Raw genomic sequence first — 25,635 nt, forward strand, 5'->3', positions numbered from 1 at the left:
GCAGAGAGTGCAGAGCGTGGGAGTGCCTAGGCTCCAGGCTCATGGTGAGCGGAAAGCGAGCACAGAGAGTGCAGAGCGTGGAAGTGCCTAGTCTCCAGGCTCGCGGCAAGCGAGTGCAGAGAGTGCAGAGCGTGGGAGTGCCTAGGCTCCAGGCTCATGGTGAGCGGAAAGCGAGCACAGAGAGTGCAGAGCGTGGAAGTGCCTAGTCTCCAGGCTCGCGGCAAGCGAGCGCAGAGAGCGCAGAGCGTGGGAGTGCCTAGGCTCCAGGCTCATGGTGAGCGGAAAGCGAGCACAGAGAGTGCAGAGCATGGAAGTGCCTAGTCTCCAAGCTCGCGGCAAGCGAGCGCAGAGAGCGGAAGTGCCTAGTCTCCAAGCTCGCAGCAAGCGAGCGCAGAGAGCGCAGAGCGTGGAAGTGCCTAGTCTCCAGGCTCGCGGCAAGCGAGTGCAGAGAGTGCAGAGCGTGGGAGTGCCTAGGCTCCAGGCTCATGGTGAGCGGAAAGCGAGCACAGAGAGTGCAGAGCATGGAAGTGCCTAGTCTCCAGGCTCGCGGCAAGCGAGCACAGAGAGTGCAGAGCGTGGAAGTGCCTAGTCTCCAGGCTCGCGGCAAGCGAGCGCAGAGAGCGCAGAGCGTGGGAGTGCCTAGGCTCCAGGCTCATGGTGAGCGGAAAGCGAGCACAGAGAGTGCAGAGCATGGAAGTGCCTAGTCTCCAAGCTCACGGCAAGCGAGCGCAGAGAGCGGAAGTGCCTAGTCTCCAAGCTCGCAGCAAGCGAGCGCAGAGAGCGCAGAGCGTGGAAGTGCCTAGTCTCCAGGCTCGCGGCGAGGGGGAAGCGAGTGCAGAGAGCGCAGAGCGTGGAAGTGCCTAGTCTCCAAGCTCATGGCGAGGGGGAAGCGAGTGCAGAGAGCGCAGAGCGTGGAAGTGCCTAGTCTCCAAGCTCACGGCGAGTGGGAAGCGAGCGCAGAGAGCGCAGAGCCTAGTCTCCAAGCTCATGGCGAGTGGGAAGCGAGTGCAGAGAGCGCAGAGCATGGAAGTGCCTAGTCTCCAAGCTCATGGCGAGTGGGAAGCGAGGCGCAGAGAGCGCAGAGCGTGGAAGTGCCTAGTCTCCAAGCTCATGGCGAGTGGGAAGCGAGGCGCAGAGAGCGCAGAGCATGGAAGTGCCTAGTCTCCAAGCTCATGGCGAGTGGGAAGCGAGTGCAGAGAGCGCAGAGCGTGGAAGTGCCTAGTCTCCAAGCCCATGGCGAGTGGGAAGCGAGGCGCAGAGAGCGCAGAGCGTGGAAGTGCCTAGTCTCCAAGCTCATGGCGAGTGGGAAGCGAGGCGCAGAGAGCGCAGAGCGTGGAAGTGCCTAGTCTCCAAGCTCATGGCGAGTGGGAAGCGAGTGCAGAGAGCGCAGCGCATGGAAGTGCCTAGTCTCCAGGCTCATGGCGAGTGGGAAGCGAGCACAGAGAGCGCAGAGCGTGGAAGTGCCTAGTCTCCAAGCTCATGGCGAGTGGGAAGCGAGGCGCAGAGAGCGCAGAGCGTGGAAGTGCCTAGTCTCCAAGCTCATGGCGAGTGGGAAGCGAGGCGCAGAGAGCGCAGAGCATGGAAGTGCCTAGTCTCCAAGCTCATGGCGAGTGGGAAGCGAGTGCAGAGAGCGCAGAGCGTGGAAGTGCCTAGTCTCCAAGCCCATGGCGAGTGGGAAGCGAGGCGCAGAGAGCGCAGAGCGTGGAAGTGCCTAGTCTCCAAGCTCATGGCGAGTGGGAAGCGAGGCGCAGAGAGCGCAGAGCGTGGAAGTGCCTAGTCTCCAAGCTCATGGCGAGTGGGAAGCGAGTGCAGAGAGCGCAGCGCGTGGAAGTGCCTAGTCTCCAGGCTCATGGCGAGTGGGAAGCGAGCACAGAGAGCGCAGAGCGTGGAAGTGCCTAGTCTCCAAGCTCATGGCGAGTGGGAAGCGAGGCGCAGAGAGCGCAGAGCGTGGAAGTGCCTAGTCTCCAAGCTCATGGCGAGTGGGAAGCGAGCGCAGAGAGCGCAGAGCGTGGAAGTGCCTAGTCTCCAAGCTCATGGCGAGTGGGAAGCGAGTGCAGAGAGCGCAGAGCGTGGAAGTGCCTAGTCTCCAAGCCCATGGCGAGTGGGAAGCGAGGCGCAGAGAGCGCAGAGCGTGGAAGTGCCTAGTCTCCAAGCTCACGGCGAGTGGGAAGCGAGCGCAGAGAGCGCAGAGCGTGGAAGTGCCTAGTCTCCAGGCTCATGGCGAGTGGGAAGCGAGCGCAGAGCGCGCGGCTTTGGAAGATTCCCTGGGTGGGGTGCAGGCCGATGCGTATGAAGTGCCGCGAGATAGCAGTATTGCCTTTAGGAGTTAGGACACCTCGCTCCTGATGTGGAAGACGTGATGTGCCCAATGCAAGTGGCCTGTTTTCAAAGGGCTCGGACCCCCTGCGCTGCAGCTGTGGCAATCCTCATGGACAGAGTGCTGATGGGAGAGGCTCGTTAGAAACTCCACGCTTGGGACTGACTGTACAGCCTCCCCAAGTCTGCACTGCCAGAGTCTTTCACTCCACAGTCAGTCCCACACCCGTTTGCCTCCTTGGATCATCTGCGGGGCTTGGACTTCCAGCCGCCTGCTCAGCTCGGCGTTCCTCCGAGCGCAGAGTGACTGGCACTGCAATCCGGGGCGACAGACACGCTGTACAGGGGGGCTGGAGAATGCTGGGTACCAGGCACCGGGAAGGGAGTGCGATCTAGTGGTTAGAGCAGAACTGCAAGCACATGGCCCTGGCACAGGGTTCTGGCAGACGGCGAAGGAGCTGTGATTAACCTGGAGCAGCTCAGTGCCTCGAATGGGCGTGCCACAGGGCTGTGCCAAAGCTCTGGGTGCGTGTAGGGACAGTCGGGGGCAGCCCTGCGCCCAGACGCGGTGCCCTGCCAGGCCTGCTGGGGACACAGACGGTTCTCGCACATCTCAGGCCAGCAGCTGTCCAGGTGTGTGGGGGGAGCTCCAGGGGGAGCTTCATTGGGGGGCGGGGGGGCTGGTGAGGGTGGTTATGGGTGTGTGGGGAAGGGGTTGTGGGGGAGGGTTGGGGGTGTGGTTGGAGGGGAATCTTGGGAGGGTTGTGGGGTGTGTGTGGTTGGGGGGGTGTAGTTGGGGGTGCTTGTGGGGGGTGACGGCGCGTCAGGGAGCCTCCACCCTGCACCCCCGGCCGCAGCCGGATGTGACTCCACCAGCCCGTAGAGTAAACTTGGGTTTATTGCTTCTCCGAGGCAGCGCAGCGCAGGCCCGACATGGGCCTAGGCCCGGCCGACAGCCCTGGTTCCCTGGGGGATCACGGGCCCCTGAGCCCCCTGTACTGGACTTCGACTGCCCAGCTCCCAGCCCTGCCCCCAGCCAGGTGTCCGTCTCCGTCTCCCCCCGGGAAGAGCCTTGTTACCCGCCCAGGCTGGGACTGGGTGTCTGGGCCCATCCACGTGGGTGAGTCGGTGGGGATCAGACAGCGCAGCCGGGTGGGGACACCGGGTTACAGAGCAGACAGCCCCCCACTATGTCACAGGGGGTTGGGGGTGGGGGGGGTTGGGATGGGGGGTATGTGTGGGGTTTGCGGGTGTGTGGTTGGGGACGTGGGGGTATGTGTGGGGTTTGCGGGTGTGTGGTTGGGGACGTGGGGGGTTGTGGGATATGTGTGGGGTTTGGGGGGGTGTGGTTGGGGGTGGGGGGTATGTATGGGGTGGGGGGTGTCATTGGGGATGTGGGGGGTTGGGGGGGTACGCGCTCTTTGCTAGAATCAAATACATTTTTCTCAGGCTGGAGTGCAGCCAGAACTGCCCGTCTCTCCCCCAGGGCCCTGGGGATGTAGCCACGCAGGAGCTGGGTTATTAATTTCCCCACTAGCGGCCCCTGGGGAGCCGTGTCCCCTGCCGCCCGTGCTGGGCCAGCAGGGGAAACAGCCAGTCCCAAGCTGCTGCTGCAGGCTGAGCCGGGAGCGGGACGGTTGTTGCCACATTTCACTGGCTGGGAGGGGGGTGGCTCGGCCACACGGGCCAGAGACGAAGCCTCCCACCTCCCCAGCTGCAGGCCAGCCCGTGCCGGCAGCTCGGGCGCTCGCGCCGACAGGTTGAGCTGCTCCATTCACTCGGCCCCAGGCTGTCCCCCCCGTGCTCTCCCCGGGAGCCGTCACTGCCCGAGCTGCGCCACTGGGAAGGAAGTGCCCAAACCTGACCCCGACGGGAGAAGGGCAGAGGACGTCCCAGCCCAGACAAAGCAGGCCCCTTAGCGCACGGGCGACTGGACAGCTCCAGCTCCGCACCTGCGAGTCTCCTTCCCGCTCCGAAACAACAGCACCCAGCACAACCCTCCTCGTCCCTTCCCACCCGTCTGTCAGGCCCTGAACTCCAACCTCTCCGCTCCCACAGGCTCCTCAGGGGGCTTGGCATTTCCTGGCGCGGGCACAGGCCTGGGCACCGCCTCCTGTTTGCACTGGGGGCTCCGGGTCCGCTAGAGGATGCACCTGGGATCTCATTAACTCACACGTGCAAAGGCACCACACGACTTGTGCAATTAGCGCTCTCCACTCAGGAGAGGGCCCGGGCCCAAGCAGCTGCTGTTGTTTCTGGGTTAGAGTCAGAGGCACTGGCAGGATCTTAAGGGAAAGCTGCAAAGTGCTTGCAGCTTAATAGCTGAGCCAGCCCCGGCTCCGAGCTCCTTTGCTTAGGGGCAATTCCAGGCTTTAGAACTCGCGCCTATGCCCCTGCAGCACCCTGAATCGACGGCCCAGTGCCAGTCCATGCTTTGCTCAATGGCTGCCTCTCGAAGCTCACACCTGCCCCTGCCTCCCAGGATTTCCCGCGGCATGGTGCTCAATGGGCTGGAAGGCAGCTCTCGCCTGCCCAGACCTGATGCTGTAGGAACGTCCCCAGGAGAATCGCTCGGACCCCTTCCAGTCCACAGGCAGCAGCAGGTCACACCTGGCAGGCTAGGAAGAGCTGCAAGTCCCATCAGCGCGAGGTTACTGGCTGCAGCCACTCAGGGACCACAGGGAGCAAAAACTTTCTGAACCGGTGTTTCTGTTTTGTGGTTGAAGATTTGTTTGCTCTAAAGGTTCCCGCCGGCTCCGGGACCGGTCCAGTCGAACCCGGGTCGTTTGCTCTAAAGGTTCCCGCCGGCTCTGGGACAGGTCCAGTCGAACCCGGGTCGTTTGCTCTAAAAGTCCCCACCGGCTCCGGGACCGGTCCAGTCGAACCCGGGTCGTTTGCTCTAAAGGTTCCCGCCGGCTCCGGGACCGGTCCAGTCGAACCCGGGTCGTTTGCTCTAAAGGTTCCCGCCGGCTCCGGGACCGGTCCAGTCGAACCCGGGTCGTTTGCTCTAAAGGTTCCCGCCGGCTCTGGGACAGGTCCAGTCGAACCCGGGTCGTTTGCTCTAAAGGTTCCCGCCGGCTCCGGGACAGGTCCAGTTGAACCCGGGTCGTTTGCTCTAAAAGTCCCCACCGGCTCCGGAACCGGTCCAGTTGAACCCGGGTCGTTTGCTCTAAAAGTCCCCACCGGCTCCGGAACCGGTCCAGTCGAACCCGGGTCGTTTGTGTCTAAAGGTCCCCGCCGGCTCCGGGACCGGTCCAGTTGAACCCGGGTCGTTTGCTCTAAAGGTTCCCGCCGGCTCCGGGACCGGTCCAGTCGAACCCGGGTCGTTTGTGTCTAAAGGTCCCCGCCGGATCCGGGACCGGTCCAGTCGAACCCGGGTCATTTGTGTCTAACGGTTCCCGCCGGCTCCGGGACCGGTCCAGTCGAACCCGGGTCATTTGTGTCTAAAGGTTCCCGCCGGCTCCAGGACCGGTCCAGTGGAACCCGGGTCGTTTGTGTCTAAAGGTTCCCGCTGGCTCCGGGACCGGTCCAGTCGAACCCGGGTCGTTTGTGTCTAAAGGTTCCCGCCGGCTCCGGGACCGGTCCAGTCGAACCCAGGTCGTTTGTGTCTAAAGGTTCCCGCCGGCTCCGGGACCGGTCCAGTCGTACCCGGGTCGTTTGCTCTAAACGTTCCCACCGGCTCCGGGACTGGTCCAGTGGAACTCGGGTCGTTTGTGTCTAAAGGTTCCCGCGGGCTCCGTGACTGGTCCAGTGGAACCCGGGTCGTTTGTGTCTAAAGGTTCCCGCGGGCTCCGGGACTGGTCCAGTGGAACTCGGGTCGTTTGTGTCTAAAGGTTCCTGCCGGCTCCAGGACCGGTCCAGTGGAACCCGGGTCGTTTGTGTCTAAAGGTTCCCACCGGCTCCGTGACTGGTCCAATGGAACCCGGGTCGTTTGTGTCTAAAGGTTCCCGCGGGCTCCGTGACTGGTCCAGTGGAACTCGGGTCGTTTGTGTCTAAAGGTTCCCGCGGGCTCCGTGACTGGTCCAGTGGAACTCGGGTCGTTTGTGTCTAAAGGTTCCCGCGGTCTCCGTGACTGGTCCAGTGGAACTCGGGTCGTTTGTGTCTAAAGGTTCCCGCGGGCTCCGGGACTGGTCCAGTGGAACTCGGGTCGTTTGTGTCTAAAGGTTCCCGCGGGCTCCGTGACTGGTCCAGTGGAACCCGGGTCGTTTGTGTCTAAAGATTCCCGCGGGCTCCGGGACTGGTCCAGTGGAACTCGGGTCGTTTGTGTCTAAAGGTTCCTGCCGGCTCCAGGACTGGTCCAGTCGAACCCGGGTCGTTTGTGTCTAAAGGTTCCCGCCGGCTCCGGGACCGGTCCAGTCGAACCCGGGTCGCTTGCTCTAAACGTTCCCGCGGGCTCCGGGACTGGTCCAGTGGAACTCTGGTCGTTTGTGTCTAAAGGTTCCCGCGGGCTCCGGGACCGGTCCAGTCGAACCCGGGTCGTTTGTGTCTAAAGGTTCCCACCGGCTCCAGGACTGGTCCAGTGGAACTCGGGTCCCTTAGCAGGAGCCATGCCCAGCTGCCGGCTACTTGGGAGTTTCTGGTAAATCGGCTGGTGACCTCAGTTCCCAGCAAACGTGCCTGGTGCGACATTCGTGGCTACGGTTGGCCCTTCCCGCAGCAGAGTATCGGAGGCGGGATGAGCATCAGGCCTGGCCGTCTCTCCCCCGCGGGGGGTCTGCCCAGCTCCCTGCTGAGCCGGGGGCGAGGCTCCGATGGCTCGGGATGGAGTCTCCCTGTTCTACAGGGAGGGCCCCGGGCCCCAGGTGTCTGGGGGCACAGAGCCAGGTTCTAAGACCTGAAGGAGAGAATGGCAGGGAGCTGGCCTGGGTGCACCCCCGAAGGAGGTGGGCGGGGGCCGGTGAGAACTCCTCTCTCTCAATCCCTTCCCCACCCAGGCTCCCTTTATTGGCTGCTGCAGAAGTAAGCGCTGAGCATCCCTCCACACACTGGAATGGGCTGTCTGGACGTTTTCCAGCGGCACGAATCCTGGCTCCTTAGCTCTCAAAGCGCACCACAGAGCTTCTCGGCCTGGAAAGCCAGCAAGCAATGGTCCCAAAGCGAGATGCCAGGAGCCCCAGGGGAAGGGCTCCCCTCCAAGGCCCTGGGGGCAGAAGTGACTGGTCACTGACCCCAAGGAGCAGCGCGAGGCCCTGCCGCAGCTGCAGCAGCGATGCACGGGGGGGGACTGACTTGCAGCGCTCGCTCCAAGAGACGCCCTGAGAGTGAACGGACGGTGCCCGGAGATGGAACCCCAGTGCCCACGGTATTGCTCAGCTGCAAGCCGCAGCAGGGCTGGCTCTGTGACAAAGCAGGAGTTTGCTGTAATATTTGTAGGAAGCTTGCGTGCCTCAGCTTCCCCCTGCGTTTCACACGGCTAGCCAGTGGCGTCAGGCTAAGGCCACGCAGACATGAAGAGCGACGGCACAGCAGTGCTGCCTCGGCCCACGTGGTGCCACGCCCTCCGGCTGGCAGCAAGTGACAGAAGCTCTCTTGGCGGGAGGGGCTCTCCTGCTGACCTGGCGGGTGCCCGCTAGCGTGTAGGGCGCTGACCTGGTGGGGCTGCAGTATTCCCCTCCCTGAGCCTCGGGTAGAAACCAGCCCCCGTGCAGGTGGGAGCAGTGACTGGCCGTGGCACCCTTGCTGATCTGAGCCTGGAGACGACATGCTCTGGGGGGTGCAGCAACCCTAGCTCAGGGACAGGGGCGGGTGTGAGCTCGGGAGGAGCCAGGGCACCCCGAGGGAGCCAGAAAATGGCATTCCCTCCAGCTGGGCAGGGCTTGGCTTCCCCTGGGGCCAGCCATGCTCTCTGCTCCCAAAGGGCTTCCTGGGCTGCATTCCAGCTGGCCCAGAAACCCGGCTGCCCGGACCATGCTGCTGGAGTGGCGCAGTAAAGTGTCTGCCGGGGTCTGTCCCCAGGGAGAAGCCAGGGCGCAGGGGCAGAGTCTGGGAAGCCACGAGGCTGCCCTGAGGGAAGAGACACCTCGGATGGGCCGGGACATCCATGCGGCTCCCCTCAAGCCGAGGTGTGGCTGGATCTGCGAGCGCGCCCCATCTGGGATCTTCCAACCAGCCCCCAGCACTTGTGGCTGGTGTGGTCATGCCAGCCTGTGTCCGTGTCACACGGGCGAGGGCCAGAAGCGAGCCGGCGGGCGAGACTTCCCAGGCACGGGAGAAAAGAAATGGACAGGGAGCGAGGCCACCGCTACCTGATCGGACACCCTGCTCCTCCGGCCCAGGCCGGCTCTGTGGGGCCAGAGTGGGTCTGACCAGCACTTCTGGCCCCTCCCCATGCTGCCACCTGCTGGGCTGTTAAATGACCGCGGTCACTGCAGGTCAGATGGTACGTGGGAGGCACCCGCTGTAACGCTGAATTCAAATCAACAGCCCCGTCTGCCTGTGCCCGGGAGCAGTGGACAGGGCCGGGCTGCGGCTGCCGTTACCTGGAGGGTAAACCAGCGACTAGCCCGGCCGCACCTCACAGACTAACACAACTCGTGGATGGCGTCACGCGCTTTCCTGGGCGCAGCCCACACACATCCACGTGCCGTGTTATTCTCCGAGGTGCTGCCGGACCGTTCGCTGGTTTTTAGTTTTTCCAGTTACAGACGAACTCGGCTCCCCGTGAAGCTTTCCAAATCTAGAGGAGCGGGTCTCAGCTACATTTTCTGGTGGGCCGGACAAGGCAAAGTCCAAATCTTGGTGGGCTGAAGAGCTCTGCAGACATTTGTACTCTCCGGCAGCCGGGGGTACAGTGTGGTGTGCCAGCCCCTACTTCTGACCCAAAGCCAAGGGGTAAGCATGCGGCGAGACAACATTCCAAAGAAATCTCACACAGAAATCATGATACCAAGGCACTGAAATGCTCTTACAACAACATGGTCTTACCATGACGGCTCAGAGGTATCAAGTGAACCTCAGAGCTTAAACTCACACGAAATGAACAGGCATCTCCTTTCTCTTCCCCAATGCCCGACACTTTGACACAACCTATTTTTTCAGAAAAGTCTTGTCCAGCGACCCTAGCCAATGCAAGCACATCACTTACTGATCCCGTTACGTGGCATAAACACTGGCTCAGAAGTGTAGGGTAGCTCTGGAAGCAGAAATGTGTCGACACTCTCTAGGCCCCGGGAGATTAAACGCAAATGAAAAGTTTCTAAACTAAATAAATGGCGGGATGGTAAACGAAGGACACCGCCCTCCCTCCATCAGCTGTGCCCCGACTCACCTCCACCCTCCTGGGTTCCTGAGGGAGGGTAAGTGCAGCAGGGTTCCCCCAGCCCCTTCCAGGACCAGGGGCAGCTCTCCCCTTCCCAGGCACAGAGAGGGGAAGCTACCTGGGCTGCCGGGCAGGGCTGGCATTACTGTGAGGTGAACTGAGGCGGCTGCCTCAGGTGCCAGACTGAGGAGGGCGCCACTAGGACCCAGAGTGTAGAAAATTGTGTCTGTGCTGGTGCACATGTAGGTAGCAGAGCAGCACCCTGAGGCTTTGTCTAGAGTGCAAGCCTCTTTCAAAACAGAGCATCTCGACTACAAGCAGCACTTTCGAACAAGCGAGCCGCTGCTTTGCCAGAGAGCACCGGGCCATCTGGACGCGCCCTTTGGAAAAAGCGGGTTGCATTCCATAGCGCCTTCTTTCGGAAGAGCACTTTCTCCTCCCCCACCCCTCTTCCTGTGAGAGCAGCCGAGCGCTGACTGGCTGCTCCTCTCAGCCGCCATGGTGGGGAGCTGCCCCCCAAGACGCCTGAAGAGCCATGCAACAAACGACACGTGTTTTGGGGGGGCCCAAGTTCCCAGGATGCTGCCCCTAAAGTCCCTGCATTCATCTAGTCCCCTCCCTGGAGACCTTCTGGCTCCCCTCTGGTTACCTGCTAAGTCCCCCCTCACTTCCTTCCAGTGACTCCTAAGAACTCTGCCCCCACACTGGGCCCCACCAGGTGGCTCTGGCTTGAGTAAGTCCAGGCACAAAGCCCTGACCTGCCCCTCTGAGCCTCACTCCATTGCGACAGGCCCTACTCAGCCCTTCCCTCGGGGCAGTGCTAGTGGCCAGCGCAGGAGCAGAGCCTGTGAGCAGCTGTCTGGGCACAGCAGGGTAGCCCCTGCCTCTAGGAGCTCTGCAGCCAGGCGAGCGCAGCAGGAATGTGACCCGCATCCCCAGGCCAGCCAGCCCCATTTACACCCAGACCCCAGCGTGAGGAGCCCCCCAGCTGCCTCTTGGATTTGCCCGGGGGCCAAGCGTCACACGGCCTGGAGCGCCCCGGAGGGATTTCCCAGTTCCAGGCCCGGCTGCGCGTCCCCTCAGCAGAGCCAGTGTGACAGCTGCGCCCTGCTCCCCCCGTGCCCGGCACCCTGGCTGCCAACTGCTGAGCCCCCAGGGCAGGTCCAGCCACGGCCCTTGGGGCAGCCCCATACAGGGGCCCTTAAGGGCTGCAGCGTGACAAGCATCTCTTTGCTACCATTAACTCCTGCTCTGCTATACACACCTACCGGTAACACACCCTCACAATACACACAACGCACTCACACCCACAGCACATAACACCCCCCACAACGCGCACAACATACACACACCATAACACACCCATACACCCCCACAACCCACACACACCATAACACACTCATACACACACCCAGCACACACACACACAGAGCACACACACACACACACCTATAGACACCCCCACAACACACACACACCATAACACACTCATACACACACCCAGCACACACATACACACAGAGCACACACACACACACACCTATAGACACCCCCACAACACACACACACCATAACACACTCATACACACACCCAGCACACACATACACACAGAGCACACACACACACACACACCTATAGACACCCCCACAACCCACACACACCATAACACACTCATACACACACCCAGCACACACATACACACAGAGCACACACACACACACACCTATAGACACCCCCACAACCCACACACACCATAACACACTCATACACACACCCAGCACACACATACACACAGAGCACACACACACACACCTATAGACACCCCCACAACACACACACACACACACCATAACACACTCATACACACACCCAGCACACACATACACACAGAGCACACACAACACACACACACCTATAGACACCCCCACAACACACACACCACAACACATAGCACATTGTAACGTAGTGGGGTGTGCTGTAGTGTGAGAGTGTGTGTGCGGTGAATCTCAACCTCTCCCCCTCCTTTTGCAGCTCTCTTTGCGGAGGGGTGGGGGGGGGGAGGCCAGGCACGACTCACTGTGGAAGTGGGTCAGAGTCTCACCTCCTGGAGTCCAGGTGACAAAAGATTCCCCTTGGGTCTGGGAGCAGGACAGAGGAGGAGGTGGAGCGGCCTGGGGGCTCAGGGACAGTTGCTGGGGGTTGCTTTAGTCTCGGGTGGGCAAACATGAAGAGAGCAGACTGAGCCGAGTGCTGGGGCTCAGGGGCCTGCGTAACTGCCCCAGGGGGTCTGAGGCTGCCTGGCCTGACTCCTGTAACCACCTCACATCCGTGCTGGGCTGTATCCTGAACAGAAATAAACCCTCCACATTCTACTGGCTGGCAGAGTCGCATCTTGCTGCGGACCTGGGTGCAGGGTCGGGGGGGGGGCTCCCCAATGCGCCACCGCACACACCCCACATACACACCCCCACAGTACACACATCCCACACACACCACACCCCATAACACACCCCCTCCATAACACCTATGCACACACACACCCCTCCCATATACTCTCCCACCCTATAACACACACATAGCACACACACTCTTCCACCCCACATGCACACCTCCTACCCCCATGCACGCACACCCCACGTGAACACCCCCACAACACAACACACATAGCACACACACTCTTCCACCCCACATGCACACCTCCTACCCCCATGCACGCACACCCCACATGAACACCCCCACAACACAACACACATAGCACACACACTCTTCCACCCCACATGCACACCTCCTACCCCCATGCACGCACACCCCACATGAACACCCCCACAACACAACACACATAGCACACACACTCTTCCACCCCACATGAACACCCCCACAACACAACACACATAGCACACACATCCTCCCACACCCATAACACACACACACACGAGAGGAAAGGGGAAAGTCCGGAGAAGGCGGCAGAAAAGAGGGATGTAGCAGGGCGCTTGCCAGCCCCTCTCCGGTCCCCTGCTTCGCTGGCCTGAAAGCTCAGGCTCCGGGTCCCGGAGTGCCCGGCGCGGCGGGCCCTGGTTCTGAGCGCAGCCGCCCGGCGCTCCCAGCGCCCAAACCCGGCGGGGCTGGCCCAGGGCTGCCGGGAGCCCGGTGCGTTTCGTCACAAACCGGCTTCCCTGCAGCGCAGCCCGGCGACGGCGGCGGCCGCACCGGGACCTTGGACGCGAACTGGAAGATTCGCTCGGGCAGGGCCCCCTTGGCGCCCGCTCCCGCCTCTGGGCCCGGCGCAGGGTCCGCGTCGTGCGGAAGCGGTGCCGAGCGAAGAGCCGCGCTTACAGCTCCGGCGCCGCTGCGTGTCCACGACGCGCTAGGGGCAAGCGAGCGCCCGGGGAGCGGCCGCGGGGATCCGTCTCCCCGCCGCCCGCGGCCTCCGACTGTTCCTCGCGGCAGCGCCGCGGCCGGGCCAGAAAAGCGCCTTTCGCAACCCAGACAGGTCGTCGCGGCTCTGCGCCCGTTTCCATTTAACAGCGCGGGCAGGGCGCTGCGGGTCTCTGCCCGCGGGACGCCGAGCGCCAGGGAAGGGAAGGGGCTTGTGAAACAGCTCGCGGGAGACCAAATTCTACAGCGCCCCAGAACCGCGCGTCCCGGGCGGGCGGGCGATTAGCGCTTCTCTACGCGGCCGCGGCGCTGGCCTTAGCGAGGCAACGCGACTGAAGAACCGGGCCGTGGAATTGGGGCGCCCTTTCCAGCGCAGCTCTCGGCCGGCCCGCCGCTCTCCTGAGCCGAGGCAGGGCGCACGGGCTGCCCGGGCTGGGAAGTCGCAGGGAAGATCCCAGGCGAGGCCACAAACCAGCAACGCGTGGGATTGGCGAGCGCCCCAAGCCACCGCTGATGCGTTATGGGAAGCCCCAAAGGCTCCGGGGGAGGCAAAGATCGCCCCTGTAAAAGGGAGAAGCCAAAGTAGCCCCACGACTGCCTCCCCGGGCTGCCTCCCACCAGCGAGCGATGGGCAGTGGCGGAGGCAGGGGACCCGGAGAGGAACCGAGCGGGCCAGCCACAGCCGGTCGGGCCCGGGCGGGGGCCGCGGTGCAAAGTCCCGGGCGAAGAGGAGCGAAGTCAAAGTTGTAAGTGCAAGACCGCCCTGCCAGCGGAGCCTGGGCCCCGCGCCGAGCCCCGCTCCCGCCTGACTCCGCAGAATCGCGGGGCGCGCCCGCGGGCTGGGAACAAGCAGCGGCGGCGGCGGGAGCTGGCGACGGTGCCTGGCTGGGTCCCGCCTGCGCCCGCTGAACAGTTTCCCCGAGGAGCTGGAAGCGGCGCGAGGATGTTGGGGAGACGCGGGGAAGGAACCGGCGGGCCGTGACGCGTCTCGCTGCGGCTCGGGTCACAGGGATCGTTTCGCCCGGGCCCCAGCTGAGAAAGGCGCCGAGACCGGCCCGCTGCTCCGGACCGGTTTGGGACTCGCCCCCGGGCGCTCGGAGAGCAGCGGCGCTGGGCAGCCCGGCGCGCCAGGAGCAGAGGCCGATAGATGGGCTGTGAGCCCGACAGGCTGCGGCCCGCGGGACCTGCCTCGCTCGGGGCAATCCGCAAGGACCGAGCGAAGCGATGGGAGCCCAGGACCATTCCAGCCGCCGCATGGATTCCCGTGGGGGCGGCAGGAGGCGGGCAGAGCCGGAAGCTCCTGCCCGCCAGTGCCCGGGGCTCTTCGGCAGCGTCTGCCGAGCCGCGTTCGGCGGACATCCAGCGCCAGCCGCTCGGGCAGGGCCAGGCGGGTGAACGCTGCGCCCCGACACCCCGCCGATGGGCGCCAGGCCGCACGGGGGCTCGGACCCAGGCTGACAGGTACGGGGAAGCCTCCGGCATTGAACCTCAGGGGTCGTAGTCCCGAGAAGAGCATGAGGGCCCGAAGCCAGACCCAGGGGTGTCGGGGCGCAGCGAGCCCCAGCCCGGGGCAAACAGGGGCAGGCGGTGCCCGGGGTGGCGAGGGAAGAGGCGGAAGCAAGTCCCCTCCGAAAGGCGAGTGTCCGCGAGCATGGGGGGGGGGAGGGTAACAGGCTTCGTACCAGGCACCCGGCGCTCACCCGGGGTTCAGAAAGTATCATCCGAGCCCTGCACTCCGAGAACAGTCTCCCGCGGCCTCCCCGCACCACGCCCCGGCACAGCCCGAGCGCCGCACACCCCGGCCTCCCTCCCACCCCATCCCGCGGAAAGCAGACTCGCAGCGCTGCCCGACACCGGCCCCGGGAGCCGTTCTCCGCCCGGTCGAGCCTGCCGCCCGCGACACACCGGGCCCGCCCCGAGCTCAGCCGGGAGTCGGCGGCAAACGCCGCAGGACCCGGCTGCGACTCCCCGCCCGAGCCAAGGGGGTGCCCCGCGGCCCAGAGATCTGCCGCCCGCCGCTCAACTACGCCCCGCGGCGCCCCCCGCACCCCATGCCCCGCTCACCGTCCTCGTAGTTCTTGAGGTAATAGTCCGGGCCGGGCCCGCCGCGGCTCTTGGCCGGATTCTTCAGGTTCTGGAAGTGCAGGAAATCGGTTCTGGTCCCGGCGAAGCGCAGGAAGGCGGGAGCCAGGCCGCGGGCCAGGGTCACCAGGCGCCTGGAGCTGCAGGAGAAAGGCACTGAGCCTGGCGCACCGGGGAACCTGGCCCGGGAGCCCCGGATCCTGCCCTCTCCTGCGGAGCCGCCCCGGTCCCCAGCCCGTTTCTTCTCCCCGCGCGGGATGCAAACCAGCCGGTCCCTGCCCAGCGCCGGCCGCAGCCCCGGCAGCAGGATCGGGCCCGCGAGAGCCACTGCGGGGGCTGGGCCCGGGCTGCTCTGCCCCAGGAGCCCGCGCAGGCCCGGGACCCCGAAAGAAGCGAGCTTCCGCCGGGACCGCGCGCCGAGCCCGGGCGAGCCGATCGCTTCTCATTCGGGCTTCCCGAGCCCCGGCGCTGCCCCAAACGCACCTGGACAGCCGGCGCTGGCCGGGAAGCGGCCCCCGCCGCGGGGAGCCCAGACTCTCCCCCGGAGCGCGCTGCGCAGCGCTGCGGAATGACCAGCGGGTCCCTCCCCAGGAGCCCGCCCAGGCGGCCGCAGCGCTGCTGGAACACGTTCCGCGGGCCGGGCCCCGAACCGAACCGGGTTTGGCTCCGCGCTACTGCAGGGCGCCCGCCCAGAAGCAAAGGCGAGCGGCCGCTGGTGGGCCGGGTCCCGCGACGGGGCTGCGCGCTGGAGGGAGCCTCCAGCCCCTCTTCCAGCTGAGCCCCCGCGCCTCCCCAGCCCTTCGGTAACGGGAAATGTGACCGAGCCCGTCCCGGGTCCCGCGACAGACCCCCCGCTCCTCGCAAACCAGCGGCCTTGCGGCCCCCAGGACGGGCGGGGCTGCCGCCTGCCACTGCGCCTGGCTGAGCCGCGGACAGCCCTCGGTACCGGCCCGCGGCGGGTGGCTGGGCCCGGCCCGCCGGGTGCGTTGGCGGAGCCGGGGGGAGGGAAGCCCCGAGCCGGCATTTTTCCAGTCACAACCGATAAGTGTCTGAGATGCCTTCTCCATTGCAAACATGTGCCTCTAATGGGAACCATGGCTCGGCTCCCCCGCCCGCAGGGCCGGTCCGCCTGGCTTCCCCGGGGCAGGGCTTGCGGGCAGGCGGGGAGGTGCCCGGCGCGCCCGCCGTACCTTAGGAAATCCACCCAGCCGTCGTGGATGATGGAGGGGTCCAGCTGCAGCGAGAGGAAGTTCTCGCTGGTTCTCCGGAGCGGGCTCTTGGTGCTCACATCCAGCAGCAGCAGCGTCCGGCCCTTCGCACCTGGAGCCTTCTCAGCCAGCAGCGGGCTGCGGCCCCCGGCCTGGGAGGAAAGGGAGAGCTGCGCCAGGAGAGCCAGCCCGGGGCCCAGCAGGGCCAGCAGCCCGGGGGGGCAGGAGCCGGGGCAGGGCATACTCGGCGGCGGGCCCCTCTCCGCAGGGCTGGCCGGCGGCGAACGGTCCTGAGCTGGCGTGCGGGGCCCGCTGCCCTTTTTTGCGCTGTTTGGGGCTGGTGGAGGGAGCGCGCGCCCCCGACCAGCCTCTCCAGCAGCCGGTGCCAAGACGCCTCGCTAGCCAGCGCCGCCCCTTTCGGAGCTGCGGGCTGCGGACATTTTAACTTGTTCAAGGTAAGGGAAGCCTCCTGGTTTAACCCTCTCGGCCCGGGGCTCGGGCGCGGTGCAGGGGTTCTGCGCCGGGTGAAGGGGCCCGAGGCCCGCGGGGCTGCCTTCCTGCTCGGACCCCGGCCGCAGGCGGCGAGGCGCTGTGCGCTGTGCGCATTGCTCTGCCCGCGCGGGAGAAGCAGCCCCGGGGGGGGGGGGGGGGCGCTGCTCGCCGCCCCCCCCCCCGTTTGCTTCCCCGCCCGCCCTGCCGGGACACTTGGGCCAGGAGCTGCGGGGAGTGCGCGTCCAAAGCCGCCTGCGCAGGCATTCGCACGTGGGCCGCATTTGCGCGCGCCGATCCGCATGCCAGGAGCGCGCGCGCCTGGCAGCCCGAGACGCCAACTAAGCCGAGCGGATCCAGGGCGGGGCAGGAGGCTGAATTCGCTCGTGGCGCTGCTGGGCCGGAGACCCGCCGGCTGCCCCTGCATGCCGGGCCCAGGCGTGTCCCCTGCCCTGGCCGCGCGGAGCCGGGCTCGCCGGTCCCGGAGAAGTTCCCGCGTGCACGTGTAGCCCACGAAAGCTGGTGAGAAGCGGGGCCGTGGCGGGGCCGGAGGCTGCCCCCCCCCCCCCGTTTGATTCGCTCGGGGCAGCCTGGCCCCCGTCCCGCAGCGTCACAGCCAGGGGCGCCCTGGCCGGAGACGGGGCGTTGGGATGGGGCCAGCGCTCGGGGGCACCGAACAGACACAGACGGGTGCGCGCTCGCCCCCCACGCGCGTGGCGCTCTGCTACCGGTGCCTGGCTGGTTCCACGCGTGTCTGGGGGCAGACGGAGCTGCCTGGGGCTCGCACCTCGCACCTGTGCCTCCTAGGTCTGCCTCAGCCTCGCAATGTGGCAGAGGAGGCCCCCGCGGGGCGAGGCTGGCGCGGAGCGTCACGGGGGGCAGTTGTCTCTGCAGCCCGGACAAGGCCCGAGAGGCCCCTCCCTAACGCTGGGCAGCGCCGCAGGGAGCGCGGGGGCCCGGGGTCTCGCCCTGGGGCTGCCCGGGTTGGAACTGGCTCCGAGGCGATTGGCGCGAGCCTGCCCACCCAGGGTTAGCCGGGGCGGCTCCTGCGTGGCTAGCTCGGGACGAGCCGGGGCTTGTGGCCAGCGCCCCGCAGCGGGTCCCGGCTGGCGGCTCTCGCTGGCTAAGGCCGGGGAGGAGATGGTGCGGTCCCCAGCCGCGCCCTGCTCACTGGGCCCAGCCCGCGCTCCCACGGGGCTGCTGCCGACTCTGCCTCCGCCCCCCCCCCAGGACACGCGGGTTCAGGCTCCCACGGAGCAGCGGGCTCCGGGACCCTCCAGCCCCAGCCCTGCGCACGTGCTGCCCCGATGGGGGTCCCCGCGGCGCGCGCACAGACCCGCGGGTGCCCCAGCACTGACGGGGCCTCGCCCTGCCAGCCTGAGTCCGCGGCTCTGCCGGCCCCCGTGCGCCGCGCGGGCTGGGAGCGGAGACTCCCAGGCACCGACCCGCGCTGGCCGGGCCGCCTGAAGCGTCCGCTCGGAGCAGGGTCCCCGGCGCCACCTGCCGGTCGCCGCTCGCTCGCAGCCCTGCCCTGCCCTGCGGGTGTGTGCAGGGGTCACAGAAGGCCCCCGAGAGGGCCGGTCCGCCGCGCTCACCCCGCACCGGACCGGCCCTGGCGGAGGCTGCCTCTCCGGCTCCTGCGATCCGGCCAGAGTCCGCAGCCTCCAGGCAATGTATCCCGCCTGGGCCGGGAGTTTCTCCCGGGCTCTCGACTTCAGTGTCGGTCTGTCTGTCCCTGAGTCCCATGTGTTCTAGAGCCCACCTCAGCGTAGGGCCAGGGCCACCGGGCTGGGCAGGCAGCGTCTCCTGCCTCACAGCCCGGGCAGGGCTGGCTTGTGCCAGGACACCCGAAGCCCCGGAAAAGGACTGTGTTCCAGAACTGTTGGGGGGGGGGGGCTCGGTAAGAGGGTGGCCACTGGGGTCAGCTGCACCACCAGAGAGAGGCCAGCAGGGCGGGGGCTGTGCCACCAGACCTGGGCTCCCCCCTCCCCGGGCCAGAAGGGGGAGGAAGAAAGCCCTGCCAGACTGGGTGGGGAAAGAGAGAAGGCCCCTGACAGCCAGGGGGCAAGAAAGCCCCATCAGATGGGGCCCCCTCACCCTGAATCCCTCCTCCCCCCACCCTTCACTCTCACCCCCCACATCGCTAGCTCTTGCCCTGAGCCCCCCACTCTGCATCCTGCACCCCCCACACCAGCAGTCCCCCTGCCCAGAAGGACCCAGATAACGCCAGGTAGGTCTTCAAGTCATATATCATATATATTGTAGCCCAGTGTCTGAGAGTCTGTAATGCCGAAATGCTGGCTGGTCCCTCTGGGGGGGCGCTGTTGCCGAAATGCTGGCTGTTCCCTCTGGGGGCGCTGTTGCCGAAATGCTGGCTGGTCCCTCTGGGGAGCGCTGTTGCTGAAATGCTGGCTGTTCCCTCTGGGCGGTGCTGTTGCTGAAATGCTGGCTGTTCCCTCTGGGGGCGCTGTTGCTGAAATGCTGGCTGTTCCCTCTGGGCGGCGCTGTTGCTGAAATGCTGGCTGTTCCCTCTGGGGGGCGCTGTTGCTGAAATGCTGGCTGTTCCCTCTGGGCGGCGCTGTTGCTGAAATGCTGGCTGGTCCCTCTGGGCGGCGCTGTTGCTGAAATGCTGGCTGGTCCCTCTGGGGGCGCTGTTGCCGAAATGCTGGCTGGTCCCTCTGGGGGCGCTGTTGCCGAAATGCTGGCTGGTCCCTCTGGGGGCGCTGTTGCCGAAATGCTGGCTGTTCCCTCTGGGCGGCGCTGTTGCTGAAATGCTGGCTGTTCCCTCTGGGGGCACTGTTGCCTAAATGCTGGCTGGTCCCTCTGGGGGCGCTGTTGCCGAAATGCTGGCTGGTCCCTCTGGGGGCGCTGTTACTGAAATGCTGGCTGGTCCCTCTGGGGGCGCTGTTGCCGAAATGCTGGCTGGTCCCTCTGGGGGCGCTGTTGCCGAAATGCTGGCTGGTCCCTCTGGGGGCGCTGTTGCCGAAATGCTGGCTGGTCCCTCTGGGGGCGCTGTTGCTGAAATGCTGGCTGGTCCCTCTGGGGGCGCTGTTGCCGAAATGCTGGCTGGTCCCTCTGGGCGGCGCTATTGCTGAAATGCTGGCTGTTCCCTCTGGGGGCGCTGTTGCCGAAATGCTGGCTGGTCCCTCTGGGGTCGCTGTTGCCGAAATGCTGGCTGGTCCCTCTGGGGGCACTATTGCTGAAATGCTGGCTGTTCCCTCTGGGGGCGCTGTTGCCGAAATGCTGGCTGGTCCCTCTGGGGTCGCTGTTGCTGAAATGCTGGCTGTTCCCTCTGGGGGCACTATTGCTGAAATGCTGGCTGTTCCCTCTGGGGGCGCTGTTGCCGAAATGCTGGCTGTTCCCTCTGGGGGCGCTGTTGCCGAAATGCTCGCTGGTCCCTCTGGGCGGCGCTGTTGCCGAAATGCTGGCTGGTCCCTCTGGGGGCGCTGTTGCCGAAATGCTGGCTGGTCCCTCTGGGGGCGCTGTTGCCGAAATGCTGGCTGGTCCCTCTGGGGGCGCAGTTGCCGAAATGCTGGCTGGTCCCTCTGGGGGCGCTGTTGCTGAAATGCTGGCTGTTCCCTCTGGGGGGCCCGTGCTGCATGGGGAGTGCGGGGCCCAAACGGACGTTTGCTCCCCCATGGCAGCCTGGCTGAGCAGCGCAGAAGTCAGCCGAGCACCATGGTGGGGCGGGGAGGTGACATGCGGTGTGACAGCGGCTCCATGCCCCGCCCCCTGGCCATGAACATCATCGCCCCACTCCCCTTTGCCTCCCGCCATAGCGCTCGGCTGACTTCTGCACTGCTCAGCCAGGCCGCCACGGGGGAGCAAGTGGCACAAGCAACCGTTTGGGCTCCGCGCCCCCCATGCAGAACAAGGAGTGCGGAGCCCAAATGGCCATTTGGGTTTCCCAGGCCTCCAAGTGCGAGGCAGGAGGGGGAGGAGAAGTGAAAGAGAGAGGCAGGAGGCAGAGGAGAGCTGAGAGAGAGGGAGGGAGGAAGCAGGAGGAGAGAGAGAGAGACCAGATGCTCAGGAGAGACGACCCACATGGAGGAGAGACCTGAAAATCCCGTCTTCTGACGGGCTAATTGGCTAGTATGTATATATTTAGAGATTTGTGTGTCTGTCTGTGAATCCATCTGTCTGTCTGCAAGTCTGTTGGTTCAATAACTCCTCCTAAACAGTAAGAGCTAAGACCATCACCTTTGGTAGACAGCCTCCTCTTCTAACTTTAAGCAAGGTTGGGGTTTGGTTGTGCCAGGACAATGGGATGTGCCTGGAATTCGATTGTTTTCCATGACATGGAACGGGAGGGGGCTGAGCGGATGGGCGGATACTCGCAGTCACCACTACAGCCAGCAGGTGTACTGCAGAGTGACCACGGGGGAAGGAAATCACCGAGGGAGTGGTCAGCTGGGGATGGAGATCACCATCTTGCCTGCCACCAGACCAGGCAAGTGGGCCCCCTACCTAAAACCCTTCCCCCAGCCATCAGCCCCAGACAGTGGGGAGCCCTGACAGCTTCACTGCCACTGCCCTCCCCGCCCGAGAGCACTGCTGGGACTGGACAGCACAGGCCCTCCTCCCGCCCCCAGCACCGCTGGGCTACTCAGTATGGCCCACCTCTTCCAAGGGCCCCGTGGGGAGCAGCAGCCCGGTGTGCTGGGATATGGCTGGCTTGTCTTCCCACTCCCCTGCCGATCAGGGAGTGAGGGGAAAGTACTTGGATTCTGGGCATGCCTCTGACTCCTGGCTGGTGAGGGGAGGGGGCAGAGGAGTAATTCATGGAATCCAAGAGCTTTCCCCTTGCTCCCTTATCAGGGGAACGGGAAGAAAAGCCAGTTGCGCTCTGGTACACACTAGACATGGGATAGTGCAGTCAGTTAACCAATAAGCAAAGGCTTGTAGGTTAATGCTACAGACGACGCACATCCTCCCCCCCACTCCTTGCCAGTAAAGTTTTTAGCAGGCTGGTCAGCAGCCTGGCTCAGTCCCGGCTCACACTGGGTCCTGAACCTACCCCGGCTGCAGCTCTGCATTGAAAGCCGCGTTTCTTAAACTTTTTAAGACTGACGAACACCAAACAATAATTTTTTTATGAGTAACACTAAGGATTTTTGAGCAAAAAAAAGGAGGGCTTCGGGGTGGGGGAGTTAGTGAGGGGAAAAAAGGGTTGGAGGAAAATTAGGAAAGTTATTGAGGAAAAAAAATGTCCCTGCCCTTTTAAAGGCGCCATTCTGAATTCTGTTGTTCTCTGTGGCTGGTGTACCACAGAACACACTTTAAGAAACACTGATTTAAAGTGTGTTAGGAGCCAGGTGGGCAGGCAGCCCGGCTCAGTCCCGGCTCACGCAGAGTCCAGGAGCTCAGACCCCTCGCCCCAGAGAGGGGTTGCCTGGGGCCTATAGAGTAGTTGAGTAACCAATAAGAATTCATGAGATTAATCGACTAGTCAATTAACCGATATTTAACATCCCTAGTACGCACGACTGCTGTGCCCCCTCCGCTGTCCCAAACCTCTTGGCCTCTTCCCCAGCACATTAGCTCCCTTTCAGAAGCTGATTTAAAGGGTCGGTTACAAACCACAGGTAAAAGTTCTGCAGTTTCCCACTGGAGCTCTTTCAGAACCCCTGGCTGAATGCCGTGTGGGCCTGGTGACTCGTTACTGGGACAGTTCCTCAGATTTGTCATCTAAAAATGGCGGCTTTGGTTGGGGAATCTCCCTCACACCCTCAGCCATGAAGACCAAAGCACAGAATTCCTTTAGCTTCTCACAATGCCCTTCTCGACCTGGAGGGCTCCTTTAGCATCTCGCTCAGCCAGACACCTCACTGCTTGTTTTCAGGCTCCCTGCTGCCGACTTACTTCAAACGTTTTGCTGACACTTGTCGAGGTTTTGGCCAGCTGCTCTTCAAACGCCTCTTTGGGCTTCTGATTATATTCTTACGCTTCGTTTGACACACTTCTATTTTCCTCACTAGGGTTTAACGTCACGTTTTAAACCAGGCCTCTTTTATTTCTCGCTGCTTCCTGTGCTTGGTTGTTAAGCCCCGGTGGCACTTTTTGGGTTCCCTGCCTGTGGTTTTATTTGGGGGGTACGTTTAAGCCTCTATTATGGTGTCTGAAACATTTCCATCCAGCTTGTGGAGATTTCACTTTTGGCACTGTCCCTTTTAATTTCTGTTTAACTAATTTCTTCATTTTTGTGTAGTTCCCCTGTGACGGCGCATTGGGGGTCCTGTCTCCTGCACCCCCGAAATGGCAGGAACAGACTCCACCAGCCGGTAGAACAGGGGAGTTTATCGCCTCCCCAGGGTACAGCACAGCACAGATGTCATCTGGTTCCAGGGCAGGCCTAGGATGCCTCAGCCCCCCTTGATATGGGGGGGTCCGGCTTCTAAACCCCCCAGCCTGTTGCTGAGGCTGCTTCCTCCATGCTCCCAGACAGAAACTAACTCACTCTCCTCCAGCCCTGCCCCCCGGCCAGGGCAGCATCCCCCTTCCTTTGTTCCTCTCCTTGGGGGGTAGCTGGTCGGACCGGTTGAGAGGGCCTCTTTGCATAACGTCTCACTCCCTGTCCTGCTGGGCTGTGGTACCGGCAGCAGCCAGTGGGGTTACCACAGAGCCAGCATAGAAAGCCGCCAGGTACCCCCACTACGGCACATCCCCCTTCTCAAATTAAATGTCACAGTGGTGGGATGCTGAGGTGTTTTTAACAGGGATGTTAACTTTAATGTTAGTGCCACTATTCCCAAGCGGTCCGGCTATAGTCACCTCTTCGATCCTGCACTGCACTTAGGACTAAATCGAGACTTGCCCCTCCTCCGGTGGGTTCCAGAGCCAGCTGCTCCAAGAAGCCGTCATTTCAGATGTTAAGAAACTTTATCTCTGCATCCTGTTGTGACGGTGCGTCGGGTTCCCCCTGGTCCTGCAGCCCCGTAGCAGCAAGAACAGACTCCGCCAGCCAGTAGAACAGGGGGGTTTATTGCTCCTCCGGGATACAGCCCAGCACAGACGGGACGTGGTTACAGGAGTCAGGGCCAGGATGCCTCAGACCCTGGGGTTAGGGGGTCCATCGCCCCCCATAGAACCTCAGCTTAGGCTGTTTCCCAGCCAGCCACTGCCTCACTCCCAGACCCTGCCCCCAAACCAGGTGTTCGTCTCCGCCTCCCTCCCTTTGTCTCTCCCCTGGGGGAAGAGCCTTGTTATCTGGTCAGGTTGGTCCTAGTGTCTGGGCTAACACACGTGGGTGAGTCAGTGGGAATCACACAGCCCAGCACAGGAGACCCCAGGTTACAAAGCAGACACCCCCCCCTACGTCACACCTGTCCGGAGGTGACACGTACCCAGTCAATATGGGGATAGTCGAAATCCTCCACTATTGTTTTTCTAATTTTTATTGCCACTCTAATCGCCCTTAGCATTTCACAGTCAATGTACAACCTAATCCTCCCTGGCTGCAATTTAAGCCCGTTGCTTCTTGGCCTGTCATCGGAGGTTAAGGAGAACAATTGGTATCCCTCTGGGTAACCACCGTTTAGGTACTTGAAATAGGACTTGAATGTGTGCCCGTTTACATGCTGACCTGCTGAGCCTGGGCTCATTGGTTAATCCGAATGGTTACACGCAGCCCCGCCTGCGCTGCTGCCTCTACATCAGAGGCGGCAGGTAGGAGTTGGTGTCCGCAGGGAGCTGGTTAAAAGTTTTCAGTCTTCCTTTGTAGCTCATGTTCTCTAGACCTTTCATCATTTGTGTTGCTCTTCTCTGGACCCTCTCCAATTTCTCCAATTACAGTGCTCCTGCTAATACAGCCCCAAATGATGTTTCTGTTGCAGCAGTGTCACACTGTTGACTCATGTTTAACTCATGGTCCACTCTGACTCCTAGATCCCTTTCTGCAGGACTCCTCCTAGACAGTTGTGACGGCGCGTTGGGGGTCCCCCGTCTCCTGCACCCCGAAATGGCACAAACAGACTGCACCAGCCGGTGGAATAGAGGAAGTTTATTGCCTCTCCAGGATACAGCACAGCACAGATGTAATCTGGTCACAGAGCTGGGCTAGGATGCCTTAGGCCCCCTTGAGATGGGGGAGACTGGGCCCCTAAACTCCAGCCCCTTTCCCTAGGCTGTCTCCTCCATGCTCCCAGCCAGCAGCTAACTAACTCCCTTCCAGCCCTGCCCCCCAGCCAGGGCAGCATCCACCTTCCTTTGTTCCTCTCCATGGGGGGTGTCTGGTTCAACAGGTTTGGCATCACCTTTGCATAGTGAGGTTTCCCCTGCTGGGTCTTGCTCCAGACAGCAGAGGTCACCACAGCCCAGCAAGTACCCCCCACTACGTCACAACAGTCGCTTCCCATTCTGTGATTGTTCCTCCCTGAGGGTATGTCTAGACTACAGGCTTTTGTCGACAGAGGCTTTGTCGACATAGAGCGTCTAGATGACATCCAGTTCTGTCGACAAAGCATTTGTCAACATGAGAGTGTAGATGCAATAACACCTTCTGTCGGCAGAACTCTGTCAACAAAAGGCGTTATTTGTTGTAGAATGAGGTTTACCGCTGTAGAAGCTGTAGAAACCATTTTCATATTTAGCTAGAAGCCATCTTGTATATCAGAAACCATTTCAGCTTTTCTCTCAAGCACGTAGACCAGAGTGAACTTTCTGTCACCCCGTGAGAAGAGGCCTACAGGATGGGCTATTGGTATGTGTTAATTGGGCTGGTTGGGACAGGAGATGTACTCCCTCGTACCTGTCCGCCATCTTGTTGATAAGGCTTTGTTTTTCCAAATTTAATTGAGGATTTCTGTAATTGGATGCCCTGACGTCAGACTGTTTGGCTAAGGGTATAAAGATACTAGGATTGATTGTATTAGCAGCCTTACTGGGCCCGGCTCTGCTGTGACCACGTT

At 62.9% G+C, this 25,635-nt stretch overlaps 1 protein-coding gene across 2 annotated transcripts in view; it reads right to left on the reverse strand.

Annotated features, from left to right (window-relative positions):
* Nucleotides 1-16,746, reverse strand: part of HPSE2 (heparanase 2 (inactive)) — a 176,206-nt gene extending 159,460 nt beyond the window's left edge. For both annotated transcript variants that reach the window (XR_012905505.2, XM_075934461.2), the window contains exons 1-2: nt 16,223-16,746; nt 15,015-15,172 (exon numbers count right to left, since the gene is read on the reverse strand). Coding sequence is in view for 1 of the 2 variants with exons in the window: in XM_075934461.2 (XP_075790576.1) it covers nt 15,015-15,172; nt 16,223-16,482 (418 nt within the window). In the remaining variant the exon portion in view is untranslated. The remainder of the gene's footprint in view (nt 1-15,014; nt 15,173-16,222) is intronic.
* Nucleotides 16,747-25,635: the final 8,889 nt, after the last annotated feature.

The sequence above is a fragment of the Pelodiscus sinensis genome, chromosome 8 (assembly GCF_052426305.1).
Source record: "Pelodiscus sinensis isolate ZL-2025 chromosome 8, ASM5242630v1, whole genome shotgun sequence".
NCBI classification, from domain to species: domain Eukaryota; kingdom Metazoa; phylum Chordata; order Testudines; family Trionychidae; genus Pelodiscus; species Pelodiscus sinensis.